Genomic DNA, 16,899 nt, shown 5'->3' on the forward strand with positions numbered 1-16,899 from the left:
CTAATCCATCCAGATAACACTCTTAAAAAAGTGCCCCAAAGCTTGTGTTATTTAGGAATCATTAATGTTAACACCATGGCAGGAACGGACTATCTTGGGCATGCCTGGGACAGCTGGGGCCAGGGCCTGCTAGTTCAGACTCTATAGTATAGACAGGATCCCCTTGGGCACTGGTTTTCAGATACTCTGGGTATGGGAACCCTCACCTCCACCCCAGGGCATCAGTATATAAAACTGATACAAATACTGTTCTCTTTATGGTGTTTATTTACAAATTCCTTATGAGTTTAGATGTATGGTCAGTGGCAGTGAGCCTCTTAGGGTAACCCAGGTAAGAATGGCACCTGCAGTCGAGACCCTCGTCTCTGTCTTGAGAAAATCAGCAGTGCAGATGGCAGCTGCTAACTGTGGCCCTTCCTAGAGTTGGAAGAAATTCTTTGAATGGATGGATGATGACAGGAAAGCATTATTAAGATTGCCCAGTGACAAGCTGCTCTGGTGACACATTCCCTGCCTCAGGGGACTTAGGGCCAGAAGCAAAGTGAGCGCTCACTGCTTTCTGGAAAGAGAGGGCTTGCTTTCTACACCACCTTCCACAGCCTGACCTTCACATCTTTAGGGCCCCGAGAGTAGGACGGCCTAGCACATTCGCTCACTTGCTCATGAGTCCTGCCATCTTCCTCACTTTCCTGGGGCACAGGTCCCTGGGATGGATGGGAAACTCAGGTGATCTGCTGAGCAGCTGTGGCACCTCTGTGTGAACAAAGTCTCTGGCCCCACTGCACTTTGTCTCAGGAACAGTCCGAGGAGACTTCTTTGTTTCTTGGAAGAACTGTTCTTCTCACAGGCAGATCAGGCCCAGGTGTCAGGTTTACATGCTTGTGCACATGTGGCTCCTGGGGTTGAGCTGTGGTCAGGCTGACTGGAGGTGGAGTAGGTGTGGTTGTCTGTCCCAAGAGGGGTCTGAGGAGGACAGAAGGATGGAGATATGCATGTAGAAAGCAGGGTTTGTGAGCACTTGGCTCCCCTAGGCCTGCCTGACTCCCTTAGGTGCCCAGGAGAATGGGACACAGACCCTGCGGTCTGCAGTGGAGCCAGGCTGCCCTCTAAAAGGAGGTGCCCTGCTGCGGTGGGGTATGTGTGCTACGTATGACCAAGTCACCGTGCATGTTCCTTTGTATGTTGTTTCTTTGAACTGATGACAAGTTTGTGATACTGGTGCCTTGTGTTGCCTTCAGTGGTGTGGCGTTTGTCGTTTTTGCTGTACGGTGTTCCATTGTTGGGCTGCACCGTACTTCGATGCACCCCACTGTTAATGGCCATGGGAACTGCTTTCAGTTGTGGCTGTTGTCACTACATCTCTCAGTGCCCTAGAAGGGCATCTCCAGGCACGTGTCTGCAAGTGGGGTTGCTGTGCGATGGGATGTGGATATCTTTACTCCAACCAGCAGTGTGTGTGAGTGTATCCATTTCTCAATTACTTGGATTGCTGACGAAGCTGGGTACTTTTCATAAGTTCATTATCACTTGGACTTCACCTTTGGTGAAGGGCCTTGTACTGTTTTCCTGATTTTCATACTGAGAGGTCTTACTGATTTGTAGCAACACTGGATCTTTTCTGGAAGTCGGGCATGTGTAAGTGTGAGGCTGAGACAATGTTGTCTTAGGCAGGCAGCAGGAATAGAGCCACATTACCACACTCAACCTTCTCCTTCCTCATCTGCATTGTCAGTGCTCCCTCCTGAGGTGTCGTTCCTCCCCAGCGCCTTCCTGTCCTGTCCTCCACTGAAACTTGTCTTGTTGTCCTGGCTTGGGATCGTCCCTGGAATCTGTGACCATCCTTTCCTCTAGATGATCATTCATGTGACATAGCAGAGGACCCTCATCCAATTAAACCCCTCTTTTTACTACTCTTCATCAGGAATCATGGCCTGGGACGGGGGTGAGGAGGCATAGTTACTGAAGTGGGGGCATCATGAGAACCTTTCCAATGTATTCTCTTTCCCTCCATTCTATTTTTGTTTTATCCTTGGCTGACTTTCCTAGAACATCACTACTACCAGCGGCCACTTGCTGCTCAGTATTGCACTAGGCTATTTACCTGAGCACTCGAGGCCCCCAACAATCAGATTCCCTTTTCTTGCTTTCTTGACATTCTTAATCCAGCATCTTGACTGGTTATAGAGATTCTAAGCTCTGTATAGACAGGAATGATTTGATATGCCCTTGACTGCCTCAGTAATTACTAGTTCTTGCTGATTGAAATTTATGACTTTAAGGTAAGAGGCTGGACTGGATAATACTACTGATTGTGTGTGTGTGTGTGTGTGTGTGTGTGTGTGTGTGTGTGTGTGTGTTGCACTATATTCTGATTATCTCTTGCTGTGGGTGGAGGGACAAAAAAAGCAAAACAAGACAATGAAATAAAAATAAAAACATAGTGGCTCCTGAATCTACAGTGTGGACTGGGCTTGGTAGGGATGGTTCACCTCTGCTCACCTGCTTTACCTGGTGCAGTGAGACGCTGGGGATCCGTTATCAGGATGGTGCACACCCATGCTTGCCAGTTTGTTGCTGGCTGGCTGCTGGGAGCTCACCTGGGACTGTCAACCACACACAGGCCTGGGTGCTTCTCCCTGTGAGTGTCACCACAGGGCCACTTGGGTTTCCTCCCACCATGGCAGCTGGTTCCAAGAATGAGTGTTCCGAGGAGAACTAGAAGTTTCCCATCTCAGGACCTGGCCCAGACACTGGCATGTCGTCATTCCTTCTGGTTGCATTGGTCAGAGCTGTCACAGAGCCCACCCAGATCCAGGGACGCAGGGAAGGGTGCAGAACCACCTTCCTGGCAGTGGGAGGACTATCCAAGAATCTGTGGCCCCCTTCAGCTACCACACACTAACAGACTCCCTCTGCCCTGTGACCTTCCCTCAGCCCTGACTGCTGCTGCTGGAAGAGGGAAGCTGGAGGTGTGCGAGCTGCTGCTGGAGCACGGAGCTGCTGTGTCTCAGACTAACAGGAGAGGAGTCCCACCTTTGTTTTGTGCAGCACGCCAGGGGCATTGGCAGGTACCCAGTGGGCCCCCGAAGGCTTCAGAAACCGTGGGTGGGATAGAGCTCACTAGCGCCCATCTCCCCAGGGGCCACATGCGGCTCCCCTGACCCTGTCTTTTTCACATTCTTGGCTGCTGTTTGTGCTGTCAGTTCTACTCGATAACTGCCAACATTTGACGGGCTAGCGCAGTCAGCCATTGTAGGCTGGTAACCTAACTGGGAGCAAGGCTGGTGACCAGGGGAGACCAGCGGCTGCCTCCTTTTAACCAGGGAGGGTTAGTTTTCTGTCATGAGAACTGAAGACTTGCTGTAACATACTTGTTGTCGTGATTTTGTGACCCATTTGTCCAGCACACTTGGAAGAAGAGTGGTTCTCTTGTGCTCTTTAGAAAAGGAAACATTTTCTCTCTGGTCTAGGACTGTGATTCAGCCTGGTTTCTTTTGTGAGGAGTGGCCCATTGCCTCTAATTGAGGGGCATAGGAGATCTTCGAGAATAGTCATTTATTCATTTATTCATTTTGCAAATAGTAGCCACGTACCCACCCCATGCCTGGTATGAGGTTACATTCAAGCTGCACACAAATGGATCTTACTACATACATTATAGGAAGAATTTTCTAGATCCAAGTTTACATCACGGAATCATGATGCTAGTGCAATTGTTAGGAGCTACCAGTGCTCTCCACCAAGATTGGCTTTTCAGTTCCATTTCCAAGAGCTTGGTTTGTACCATCTGCGTCCTGTCCTCCTCATAATGTCTATCTGATGCCCTAGCTAATCCTCTCTCCTGATCTCAGTACTTCCTAAGTCATGGGGAGGTTTGGAAAGCATCTGTCAGTGTCTCAAGAACAAGAAAGCAGTGGGAATACTCCACCTTCTGTTGTCGCCATATAACTAATGCTGTGCCAGAGGGCACTCACTGTGATGGTATTTGTAGGAGACACCTCTGTGGTTTTTTGTTTGTGTTCCCCAGTCTTATTGCCATGCACTGGTTGAAGGCACAGAGCTGAGGCTGGGAATGTCTTCCAGGAAGCTTTGCTAAAAATTGTCTTCTGAGAAGGTCAAGCCATCCACTAAGCCAGGAGGCTTAGAAAAGCAGATTGCTTGGGGGTGTGGTGGGTGAATGCTTTCCTGCAGCCCCCACCCTCCTACGGGAGTGTAGCTGCAGGATCATCACCCCGGGACCCAGGACCTTTGCCCCTTCCTTTAGTTCTGCCCAGTGATCCCATAAGCCGCATTGTGGCTGTCTGGTCATGACTTGATTGTGACTGGTATCTCCCCTTCTCCACGTTACTACTGTTCATGCCTTGTATGTGCATGTTTTACAGCTATAGTAATTGAGTATGTGAAAAAAGTACATATTTGGAAGAAGATTCTGTTCAAAAGAATACAATGGAAAGATGGCACGGGCCCTACAAATCACACAGTGTAGGGAGGCATTTGAAGAAGGAATCCTTTATTGCTTTTAAGTGTGGAAAACCTGCCTGGGTAGAGAGCACAAGATTGAAAGTGGAGCAGGGAGATTGTAATTCCAATGTTTCTTTCAGATCGTTAGATTACTTTTGGACCGTGGCTGTGATGTGAGCCTAAGTGACAAGCAGGGCCGGACGCCCCTCATGGTGGCTGCTTGTGAAGGACACTTGAGCACCGTGGAATTTCTCCTTTCAAAAGGTAGCAGCATGGGAGCCCCTGCAGAGGTTTCTTCGGAATGGACAAAGAAAAGAGCTTTGGTAGACCCACTGGCAGTGCTTTTCAATTCAAGTTTGAAAAGTCTTCTTGTTACGGACATTCTCTGATTCACACACAAGTAGAAAGAATAGGTAGTAGACATACATACCTATTACTCAGCTTCAGCAGTGGTGACCATTTTGCCAGCTTCAGATATCACAGGCTTGATTGCCACCAGTCAGGCCAGGTGTTTGCAGATGTGAATCGATTGGCTTCTGGGCTTTGTCTTACCGAGCTCATGTTTTGCGAATGGGCTTTTCTTTCAGGTGCTGCCCTTTCTTCTCTGGACAAAGAGGGACTGTCAGCATTAAGCTGGGCTTGTCTGAAGGGTCACAGGGCAGTGGTCCAGTTTCTGGTTGAGGAAGGAGCCGAGATAGACCAGACGGACAAGAATGGCCGCACTCCCTTGGACCTGGCCGCCTTCTACGGTGACGCAGAGACCGTAGGTACCCCGCAGGTGGTCACACACTCCACCTGCACACCAGGCCAGTGCTGCAGCGAAACCCAGGAGTTGAATTATTCCCAGAGTGCATGTGAGGCCGTGTTGAGTGTGGTCAGTGTGGACTTGTGTGCTGTGGGGTGGTTTTCATTTTTCTCTAATTCTCTGGCATTCAGTCTGTGGCAGAATTTTAGTAAAGATTTTAATAGACTCTTAAAACTTTCAAGATACATGATTACAAACTGTGTCTTCAAACATATGTTGAACATATGTATATGTGTGTGTGTGTATATATATATATATATATATATATATATATATATATATATACACACAAATGCGTGTGTAGTTTTATTTTCTTCTAGTAACCCATATAAATAGAATTCCTCTACAGAGCATTTAAAAATCACTTTTTTATATATATGAGCAGTTACTAATCAGATAATTATCTGGTTTATTTTTAATAAAAATGTGGCAGTCTAGAAATAATATAAATAATATATATAAATATATATAATATATATATCTATAGATTATATGGTGTCTATAATATAGACATAATATAGACATATAGACATAATTTAAATATATCTGTATTATGTATATTTACATATATAATATACATATTATATATATTTATATCTATATATTATAGACATATTTCTAGACAACATAAATAACATAAATAATGTAAATAATAACATAAATAAAAAATAAATAACATAAATAAAACATAACATAAATATATAGATATAAATATATATATTAGATATAAATATATAATATTTAGATATAAATATATATATCTATATATTATATATAGATTATGTATTATTTGTTATTTCTAGACCATGCTGATTTTTATTTATTAAAAATAAACCAGATAATTATCTGATTAGTAACTGCTCATATATATGTTTATATTATTTCTAGACAATGCCACATTATTTATATAGATTATATAGATGCATATAGATATAATGTCACATTATTTATATAGATAAAATATATATATAAATAATATACAAATAATATAAAATATTTAGGGCACTATATTCATCCCTTTGCCAAATGTTTAATTGAGAGAAGAAGGGATAAAATATTAGTAATATAAGAACTACAAAATGTCTTTCAGGGCAGAAACCATGTCTTTGTCAAGTTCCACATCCCAGGCACCAAGCAGGTGTTAAAGGAATGTTCAGCTCCTTCAGACTTACCATTTTTGAAGAATTAAATATGTCTAATGTGCAAATTAGCCAGAGAGATACTGTGTTTCTGGAAACCATGGAATTTAGAACAAAAGCCATCCTTGTTCTGCATGTCTGGGCCTTGATGCTTTTTAGAAGGCAGTGATGTTCGTGTTAAATGGTCTCAATTTCCTGGACAGTGTAAATTGTACTTAATGTTGATTTTCAAAAACAGCTGTTTAAACCTCACATATCCATACTTTTATTTTTCAGCTTCTATTACCTTACCAAATCCTAGTTTGTCAGCATTAGGAAGAGTGAAGGAGCTTAGCATTCTAGGGTAATTTTTTTTCATTGTGATTTAAAAACACATAACATAAAAGTTACCATCTTAACCATTTCTAAGTGAAGAGTTCAGTGGTGCTAAGTACACTTCACATTATTGTACAACTAATATCCACACTTTATCCTGTAAAACCGAAACTCTGTACCCAATAAATAAGACTGTTTCTCTCCTCCAGTCCCTGACAGTCACCATTCTACTTTGTGAATTGACCACTCTAGTACCTCATACAGGTGGAATCATAGAATATTTTTCCTTTTATAAACTGGCTTTATTTCACTTAGCATAATGTCTTCAAGGTTCATCCACCTTGTAGCATGTAACAGGATTTCCTTTTTTAAGGTTGAATAATACTCCACTGTATGTCTGTGCCACATTGTGTCAATCATTTCATCTGTCAGTGAACTTGAGTTCATTCCACCTCTTGGCTATCATGAATAGTCACAATTTACAATAGTCCACTGTGGCTATGCAGATATCTCTTCAGGATCCTGTAGATTCTTCAAGATTTATCTATATTCTTTTGGATATATACCCAGAAGTGGGATTGCTGGATCAAGTGGTAGTTATATTTTTAATTTTTTGAGCAACTTCCATACTGTGTCTAGAGTGTTTGCACCAGTTTACATTCCCACCAGCAATGCTCAGGGGTCCTATTTCTTGACATCCTCGCCAACACTTTTTTTTTTTTTTTTTTGATAGTGGCCATCCTAATAATGTGAGGTGATAATCTCATGGTTTTGATTTTCATTTCTCTAATGATTAATAATGTTGAGCATCTTCTCATATGCTTCTTAATCATTTGTATATCACCTTTAGAGAAATGTATATTCATATCCTTTTTAAGATTGGGTTATTTGGGTTTCTTGTTGAGTTGTAGGAGTTCTTTATATATTATGGATTTTAATCCTTCCAGTGTCATTTTGAATAATTGGTGGACTGTCAGATTCACATGAAAATCTAAGGTGACTTCTTTTCAGCAATTTGAGTGGCCCAAGTGATTTTTCCTCTGTGTTCCATTTCTGAGTGACTGCTGTCATACCACGTCAAATCAAGCTATGTACCATGGTCTCAAACCTTGCCTCTTTACATACCCAATATTTGAGTCTCTTTCCTAAGCCTTAAAGTGCGTAATAATTGTTTTTTTTTTCTAATCTCAAGCTGCTAGTTTTTCTAGCTTGCTATACCCAGGCTGTGTGGGTCTGAGTGTTTCCAGAGGTCCCATTGCTGTAGACTGCCAGTATGTAGGAGCTGTTGTAGACGTCTGCCTCCTAAGTAATTGGAGGTGAAAAGATGACTGTGGCCATCCCTGTGGTCTGGGAAGTTGATATGCATATACTCCTCTGTGGTATATGAATGCATGTACATAACATGTCCCTCCCTAGGAGTGTTCACCCGCCTCCCTCATTGCTGATGGCAGAGTGGACTTTAGCTATGGATTATAACCCTCTTTTCGGTTACCCGTTGGCTTCATTTCCATCAGGACCCTTCATGGCCAGAAGCGTTGAAGATCACAGTAAAGCTAAGACTGCCAGTTCCACCCCAGGATGCAGAGGTGGGTGGGGTGTGACGCCTCTGCCACCAGCCACCCCTCAGGGCTCTGTCTCTCCCTGCAGGTACTGTATCTGGTTGAGAAGGGAGCCGTGATTGAGCACGTGGACCACAGCGGCATGCGCCCCTTGGATAGAGCCATTGGTTGTCGAAATACATCTGTAGTGGTTACACTGCTGAGAAAAGGAGCCAAATTAGGTCAGTGAACACCTCATCTCAGCAGCGGGAGAGGGAGGTTCACTTCAAATTCTAGAGTATGTCCGGGGCCATAAAGACTTACCTGATCCCAGGTTAAGAAGATGTCAGGTGCCTAGAGATTTCTTTTCTGTCCTCTACAAGGCTCATTTAAACACAGTCATTCAGAATGCTTAAATAACTCATGACATTATCACTGCAGTGTGGGTAGAAAGCAGTGGCCAATGTTGAAGACCAGTCTAGAATTGTAGGGTGTTAGGGATGCCCGGGAGCCACGGCAGTGAGCAGCTCCATTCAGCTCTTTGGGGGAGGCTGGTTATGTGGTTAAGAAAGCTCACAGGTGGCTCTGCTGAGCAGCTGAATTGGCGAACCACTGTTCTGGAGTAGTCCTAGTCGGGTAGGGTAGCCACAACTCCAGCAGTTTCTGTGAAGGAAAGTTCATGGGATTTTACTGGAAACTAGATGGGGGAGGGGTGTCACTGAAGGATAATGACAGGGCAGAGGGGACTCAGAGTAGGAAGAGCCTCGTTCTCTGTGCTTGGTCGGAGCGTGGAGCCCCCACTCCACAATGTGTGGGTAAAGAGCAACAAGAACATGGCTCTCATAGTTTAATACGCCAGACCTTCGGCCAGCGGCAGCCCCCAGGAGGGGACTGTGGCAAAGATGAACAGATCTGATCTTACTAAGCAGTTCACAGTACCAGGAATTATTCTGAGCAGTTTCATGTTTTATCATAGTTAATCCTCACCTACCCTCTAAGTAGGTAGAGATAACACCATCATGTTGCAGAGGAGTAAACCAAGGCACAGTGGAGGTAAATAGCTTCCCTAAGGTCATGGTAATCAGCAGAGTCAGTGGAGCAGAGTAGTCTGACTCTGAGACTGTCCTCTCTTAAGCATTATTCCCTGCACGTGCTCAGAAGTGGGGCTGGCGGCTAGAGAAACATGAGCTGTGACAAGAGGGCGGACTAGCCAGAGCCAACCTGTCTGGGCAGATGCAGTATAGACTGCAGCAGAGAGTGAGAGGCTGCTAAGAACACGTGCCTTCACTCACCAGCAGACATGGGCCCTGCAGGAAGCTAAGGAGATTATTCAGAAGCCATGTTTGATTTTCCCCAAAAATCCCAGCAGAAGGGAGGGATGGGCCTGGCTGCTCTGACGCCTTGGTTTCCCAGCACTCTTTTCATCAGAGTAACAGGTGCACGGGGTACAGCCTCCTCCCAGGAGCCTCATTCAGCGTGAGGCAGATTGGAAGGGAGACCAACTCCTGGGGGTCCTGCTCCCTGTCCTTACTTGTACTGTTATCTGGAGGCTGCAGGACACAGTATGCTGCTGTCTGTGACCTGGGCTGCCATCTGGCCCCAGCAGCAGTAAACTCCTTCCCTCCCGGAGCACTGACGTGCCTCTGAATGCATGTTTGTTTTGCAGGAAATGCTGCCTGGGCGATGGCTACTTCCAAACCTGATATTTTGATTATACTTTTACAGAAATTGATGGAGGAAGGAAACGTGATGTACAAAGTAAGTGGTATCGCCCTTTTCTGGGATGTGACAGCCTACGAGCAACCTCTTAGTTTGGTGTGGACCGGGCGGGACCATGCTCCTGCCCACCACACCTGTAGCCAGGCTTCCGTGGACGCTCTGGGAGATGCACACCTGGCCTCGTGCCCAGGCTTTCATGTCTCCACAGCAGAGCCTTCAAGGTGGAAGGCACTATTCTGTCGTTGAGAACTGTTATTTCTGAATGCATCCTCACAGCTATGACTGTGACGTATGGCCTGAAGCCTTGGTGTGAAGGTAGAGTAGCCTCAAGCAGGACATTCCTTAATTCAGGAAAGGGCCACTCAGGAGACATTTTCTGAAGAAAAGAATCATTAAGTCTCCTAAGACTTTATTATCTTATTTTTAATAGTTGTAAGCTTCTGCAATTTGAAACAGTTTCTAGAGATATTTTTACTTAAGATAGTCAAGGAATATATAATACTCAGTTACTGGGGAGATAATTTTTTCCCCATTTTCCCTTAGAAATGGAAATGTAAAGATTAATAAAAGTAAACATTTTAAATAAAATTTGAAGTAAAATTTCCAAAATAAGCTATTAGTTTAGATCCGAGGTCAGCAGACTCTTTCTGTAAAACGCCAGACAAGGAAATAGGCTTTGCCATATGGTCTCTGTCACTGCCCCCCAGCTTTGCTGCTGTGGCATGAAAGCAGCCGCAGGTGATACAGAACAGATGGGTGTGGCCATGTCCCAGTCAAAGTGCATTTGTGAAAATGGGTGGCAGGCGAGATTTGGCCCAGAAGCTGTAGTGCGCCCACCCCTGGCTTAGATAGATGCTTAGGCCATAGACCTAGTTCACTGTTCTTTCCAGGTCTGTAATTAGACAGAAGTAAAAGTTCTGAAAATAAAACAAAAAACTGCATTATGACCATTTTAATCCTTTTATCAGGAGGCTGCTGCATGGACTGCATTTAGTTTTTCCCTTTTCTTTTTTTAATAATAACAAATATGTAGGCAAAAGCACGACCCAGCGGGGTTCCTGACTTGTAATCCGTTTGAAATTGAGTTCAGAGTATATGTTGTTGTGGCTTTGAAGTGGTTTTAATATGAATTTTGGTAGGCAATTATGTTAGAAATATCAAGCCATTTTCAGCAGACTTCACACCTGCTGTGCTATGGAACTGACTGAGCAAATTGATTTCTTTAGCCTTGAAAATGATGTGCGGTGCTGTTCCAGTTTTTAAAGCCCATACTTTAGTTCCTCTCACAAATGATTATTTTACAGCAAGCTCTAGGTTTCTCCACAAGACTGTACTTGCCTTGGGAAGGGCATCATTTCTTTATCTGATTTCTATCGTTACAGTTAGCATTAAAGTATTTGTCGAGGAAGGATCATTCCTGAAATGGTTTTCAAAAATATAGAACAGAGAGGATAATCTGATGTATTAAGATTGATGGTTATCAATTAGGCAGTTTACAGACTGTTTCCTGGAAAACCAGTTTGTGCCTTCCCCGTGAAGCACGTGGTGCAGAAGTCCATGCGGGCAGTGAGGCTGTGCGGGCTCATGCTGGTCAGGGCGCTGTGTCCTCTGCAGGACCCTTCCATGTGCTCGGATGGTTTCTGTTGCGGGATGAGAGGGACGCGGAAACCTCACCAGGGTCTTCAAGTTGCAGGAGGCTGTTCATCTTGAAGCATCCGGGAAAGGATCAATTTCTGTGCTTTTTTTGATTCCTAGAAAGGGAAGATGAAAGAGGCAGCCCAGAGGTACCAGTATGCCTTAAGGAAGTTTCCGCGGGAAGGATTTGGAGAGGACATGAGACCATTCAATGAGCTAAGAGTTTCCCTCTATCTCAATTTGTCTCGCTGCCGAAGAAAAACAAATGTAAGCTGTGGGCCCTTACCTTAGTCTGTTCCTTTAGCAGTAGAGTGTTTTCTAGCGGTGAAGGCCAGCCCTTATGCAGACGGAGTCACGGAGCCTCCTGTGTGGTTTGTTTGCACGGTGCTGTGAACTTGGCGTGTGGGGGGCTGCTTCTCCTTAGGTGGCCGTCACGTGATGGCCGTCACTGCGTCCTTAGAGTGCTGAGGGAATGCACTTGGAAGGCACTTTCCTCGGCCTCAGCAGTGACAGGCGAGCCGGCTGCCGCTCCTCCCCTTGCCAACATGCACTTCTGTCACGGGCCACCCTTCCCAGACTCAAAAGGGTGCTGTAAAGTTCAAGGATGTGTTATAATCCGTATGCCAGTAACCGGTTAATTTGTAGTTCTCAGTAGTTAACTCATAGTTAATTTGTAAACAGAAACTATAGATGTGCTTCAGTACTTCTTTCTCCTGCCTTTTGTTGCTATTGTTGTTCATTTCATCTTCTCACCACCGAATCCATTGACCGCCTGCTTCTGTGCCCGCGAATGCGGCCCACCTTGCGGTTGCAGTGAGTGGGCGTCTCCGTCGCTCTTGGAAGCTGACCCTCCCTGCGCCTGCGCGTTGCATGCTCCCCGCCTTCTGGTGCGCTGCTTCTACCCGCTGTCCCGAGTCGTCCGTTTTTACTTCTCTACTGGGTTCTTCTCTTAAAATATGAAAAAGCATTAACTATCTCCTAACTTTACTTATTTTAAACTCCTTAACTTTAAAACAAAATAAATAAAACTTATGTTGCCCTTTACCTATTCAGTTACGTCCCAGTTCTCTGCTAACCTTGAGAGGAAATCTGTTAAAAAGATGTCTGTACTCATGTCTCAGTGCTTCTTTTGACTCCTGTATTTAAATGTTGACACCAGGACTTTGGCATGGCAGAAGAATTTGCTTCCAAGGCTCTCGAATTGAAACCAAAGTCCTATGAAGCCTTTTATGCCAGGGCAAGAGCGAAGAGAAATAGCAGGTACTGTCTGGGGTCTGATCTATGACTAAGGAAGCCTTCTTGTGTCTCTTTGGTATCAAAGCTGCTGTTGACTTTGGGAGTTTCTGATTCACCAGCATTGCTCTAATGACTCTCCTCCCTTTTGACACTAAATTGGTAGCTTCCAAGGGGCACAGCAGTGGATATTATCAGTGATGGCTAGACTTTTGTTTTCTCCTAACATCCCAGTAACTGTTCCTTCCCTGCACACTTGCTGCAACACAGAATCCCTATTAGTCTGTGCTCACAGGGAACCTGCCAGCTAGAAACATTAGAGCAGGGGAGGTGGGGAAGGGAAGAGAGTCCTATAAGGCTTTTGGGTTAGAGATGGACACAAAGAGAGGCAATGGTGAAGAAAACTAAGAGGATTCTAACACCTACTGGTTTATGTCTGTTCCTGCTCCTGGGCCAGTGGTGGTTAGAGATGTATGGGCCCTGGCATGGTGCAGGTGTGGGTCAGAGTTCACTCCTACCTAGTGGAGTAGCTCTAAGCTCGTGTAGAATAGCTCCTGTCCACCACAGTAGGTGTGCCAAACTCACTCAGCTGCCTTTTTTTTTTTTTTTAAGATTTTATTAAGTAGTCTGTACACCCAATGTGTGGCTCAAACTCATAACCCCAAGATCAAGAGTTGAGCACTTCACCAGCTGAGCCAGCCAGGCGCCCCCCTCCCCTTCTCTTTCTTTTCAGCAGAACTGTTTTATGAACACTTACATTGGGAGCATGCTCTTACGTGGCTCCTAACCATATCCTCTGCTTTCACGTATAGGCAGTTTGCCGCGGCTCTGGCTGACCTCCGGGAAGCTGTGAAGCTCTGTCCCACCAATCAGGAAATCAGGAGGCTGGTGGCCCGCGTGGAGGAGGAATACAAGCAGCTCCAGAGGAGCCAGCAGCAGAAACAGCAGTGCCCAGCACCAGCCCCACCCAATGACTCCGACAACGAGGAGGACGCTCCGACCCCTGGGTTAAACGACCACTTCCATCTTGAGGAGGCTGGGGAAGAAGAAACTTCCTCCCAGGAAGAGTCTGTTTCCCCACCGCCCAGGTCTCAGCCATCCTCCTGTGTCCCCTCTCCGTATATCCGAAACCTTCAAGAAGGGTTACAGTCCAAAGTCAGGCCGGTGTCCCCGCAGCACAGGCCAGGCATCGGTAAGGCCCCGAGGGAAGCTGTAGCTCCGCCCGGGCTGGTCCTGCAGCCCACCCGGCAGGCACAGATCGTGAAGACCAACCAACATCTGGGTGCTGGACAGGCCGGCGTGAGAAACGGCAGCACAAAAATGCAGGTCGCTGCTCAGAATCCTCCCCCGAGCCCTATGCCAGGTGGGATCCCTGCAGCTCCCGGTGGTGGCAGAACCCAGCGTTTGGAGGGCACGGGCACTTTGACTGTGGGCGCCGGGTCTGGCCATTTTGGAGAGAGGCTGGGCCCCAGCCACGGTGTCCAGCTGCAGCACAGCGAGGGCGGTGCTGCCTACCCCTTACCGAGCAAGGTAAAGACTGCAGAGAGGCTTCTGTCTCACGCCTCCGTAGCCGTGGATGTAGCCCCTCTCAACCAGGGCGGGCCGGTGAGCTGCAGTGACGGGCGACACCCGGCTTCCCTCACCAGCTCAGGCTCTTCTGGTTCTCCGTCTGGCAGCATAAAGATGTCAAGTTCAACCAGTAGTTTGACTTCAAGCAGCAGTTTCTCAGATGGCTTCAAAGTCCAAGGACCGGATGCTCGCATTAAAGACAAGGTTGTTAGCCAGGGTCAAAGTGGGACAGCCGAGCACAGACCACGCAGTACTCCGTTCATGGGCATCATGGATAAGACTGCAAGGTTCCAGCAGCAGAACAATCCTCCAAACCGTACCTGGCACTGTCAGGTGCCGGAGGGGCTACTGCTGAACACGTCCTCTGCAGCCGGCTTGCAATCCTTGAACTCTGAGAAGCCCTCTCTCAAACAAGCAGGAGGATATAGTAGCCAAGCCAAAACCTGTGCTGTTTCTACCCTGGGTGGAAGTGTCCATAATGGGTCACAGGTGAAGGAGCTAGAAGAAAAGAAATGCCAAATTCCGGTCCACTGTCAAGATAGCAGGATCACTAAGACTGTTTCTCATCTGTATCAGGAAAGTATCTCCAAACAGCAGCCTCATGTCAGTAATGAAGCTCACAGGAGTCACCTCCCTTCAGCAAAACCAAAGCGATCATTCATAGAGTCAAATGTGTGAGCCTTAAGAGAGACACATATGTGGGATTGGGGAAACCGTGTGCCACCTCCTGGTGGTGATTCAGAGGTTTTTCGTGAGAAAAATTACCTTGTAGCCATGTATTTTTTTTTCTTTATTCCTTGGGGGTGGGTCAGATGCCACTGATATATATAAAATATGGGATAAAATTTCTTTGATAAATAGCTAGGAGTCACCATAAATAAGAATGCTAACCAGAATGAAAATTTATAATTAGTTATGCCTATTAAGTTAAAAAATTTAAGACCACCAAGAAGACACTAACTCATGGTTTTCTCTTATGAAATTGTTTGGTTTTTACCACTTTTTTCCTAGAGTTTGCTATGTGGTAAAATCATAATATTTCTTAGAGAATGTAAATGTCTAAGTGATAGGTTTAACTTATGACCAATATCCAGATGATGTATTCTGGAAAAGATGGAATCTTCAAGTTTCCGTTCCATTGAGTCAAATCCCAGTTTTTACATATAAACATATAAAAATTTCTGGCTGAACATGTGTGACTATAAATGTTATACAGCTGATTCTTTTCATTTTTTTTTTAAGCAAAATACAAGAATATCCAAGTATTGTTACCTTCATAGTAGTTCTCTTTTATTTCCATGTTAGGGTTCTCACTAAAAACATTTTTATAGCACCTTTTTGGAATTATATTCCCACTTCAAGGTGTTTATAATATTTGGAAATAGTATAAAGCCATTTGGAAGCAGGATTGGTGGTCAAGTTGGATTTGGACTAAACTAAGGATACAGCTTTCTTTACGATATGTAAATTCGCTCTCAGCTGGTTCCCAAATTGCTTTTAACAATGATACCATTCCTGGAACAAGCCCTCCAGGGTCCTTTAAGGACAGTATTTAATTTGGATAGTTAAGATATGGTTAGTTGTTGCTTTTGTTTCATTATACAATCATTACTTTATAGTCACATGTTGTACATATTAAATAGCCAAGTTGTATTCTGACTTGTAAATATAACTATTTCAAGTAGTTAATCATAAAAAAACCTCATATATTTGCATGTTCTTTGTAAGCTTCATTCATGCTGGTTGTTGCACTGAACGATATATTACTATGGCATGTTAACAGTATACCAGTAACAGCACTTTATCTCATTTATATGAACACCTTTGAGGTGCTACTTAAGTCCTAACTGATGTATTATTCATTTGTAAAGATAAGGTACAGCAATGAGCCTTGGTTTAAAGGTATTTTTATATGAAAATGGTGTGCTATTGGAAGATGTTAAAATGCTAGTTTGAGAGAGGTAGGGAGAATAGTTGTTTTATATGGCGGGATGTGAAATTTATTTTCTAGAATTGGGGAGAAGGAAGTTCTATATTTACAGAAAGTTTTAAAAATGAATCGTTGTAACGACGTTCCTCTGAGCATCATTATGGTTTTGTACGAACAGGAAATCTGGTGTCATTCTTCAACATTTGTGCCTGAGTGTGAACGGTGTACTTTGTACAGCTTTATCATTTTTCTAGGCTTTCCCTGAGTTCTGCTAGAAGTACTTTGGCTTATTTATTGTTTGTTGTTTTAATATTTGTGAAAGTCTTACTCTTGTTATGTAGTTTTGTTTCTGCACAACTACTGTACTTTTCCATATGGAATAAAGAGTATTAATAGAATTTGCTTTGTATTAAATGAAACAGTGGATAAGTAGAGACTATCCTGAGGACAATGCTTTGCCTTGGTTTAATCCTGGGGGATCTTGTTACCCTCAAGAAAAGAGTGAAAAGTCTATTTTTATAGTAATACTACCACATGCATATTAACTGTCATTCA

General features: G+C 44.5%; 1 protein-coding gene and 1 long non-coding RNA gene across 16 annotated transcripts in view; one reads left to right on the forward strand and one right to left on the reverse strand.

Annotated features, from left to right (window-relative positions):
• The window catches only part of TANC1 (tetratricopeptide repeat, ankyrin repeat and coiled-coil containing 1), a 243,278-nt gene extending 226,536 nt beyond the window's left edge, over positions 1 to 16,742 (forward strand). For all 15 annotated transcript variants that reach the window (XM_023259370.2, XM_045034837.1, XM_045034838.1 and 12 more), the window contains 8 exons: positions 2,935 to 3,068; positions 4,602 to 4,725; positions 5,049 to 5,224; positions 8,368 to 8,500; positions 9,925 to 10,016; positions 11,733 to 11,879; positions 12,772 to 12,872; positions 13,658 to 16,742. In XM_023259370.2, coding sequence (XP_023115138.1) covers positions 2,935 to 3,068; positions 4,602 to 4,725; positions 5,049 to 5,224; positions 8,368 to 8,500; positions 9,925 to 10,016; positions 11,733 to 11,879; positions 12,772 to 12,872; positions 13,658 to 15,092 — 2,342 coding nt within the window. In that variant the 3' untranslated portion in view covers positions 15,093 to 16,742. The remainder of the gene's footprint in view (positions 1 to 2,934; positions 3,069 to 4,601; positions 4,726 to 5,048; positions 5,225 to 8,367; positions 8,501 to 9,924; positions 10,017 to 11,732; positions 11,880 to 12,771; positions 12,873 to 13,657) is intronic.
• Positions 7,852 to 13,658, reverse strand: LOC123379348. Its single transcript, XR_006583740.1, has 2 exons — positions 11,899 to 13,658; positions 7,852 to 11,728 (listed from the first exon to the last, which is right to left on the reverse strand). It is a non-coding gene; the product is annotated as an uncharacterized LOC123379348 (long non-coding RNA).
• Positions 16,743 to 16,899: the final 157 nt, after the last annotated feature.

This window comes from Felis catus, chromosome C1 (genome assembly GCF_018350175.1).
Source record: "Felis catus isolate Fca126 chromosome C1, F.catus_Fca126_mat1.0, whole genome shotgun sequence".
In the NCBI taxonomy this organism is placed as follows: Eukaryota; Metazoa; Chordata; class Mammalia; order Carnivora; family Felidae; genus Felis; species Felis catus.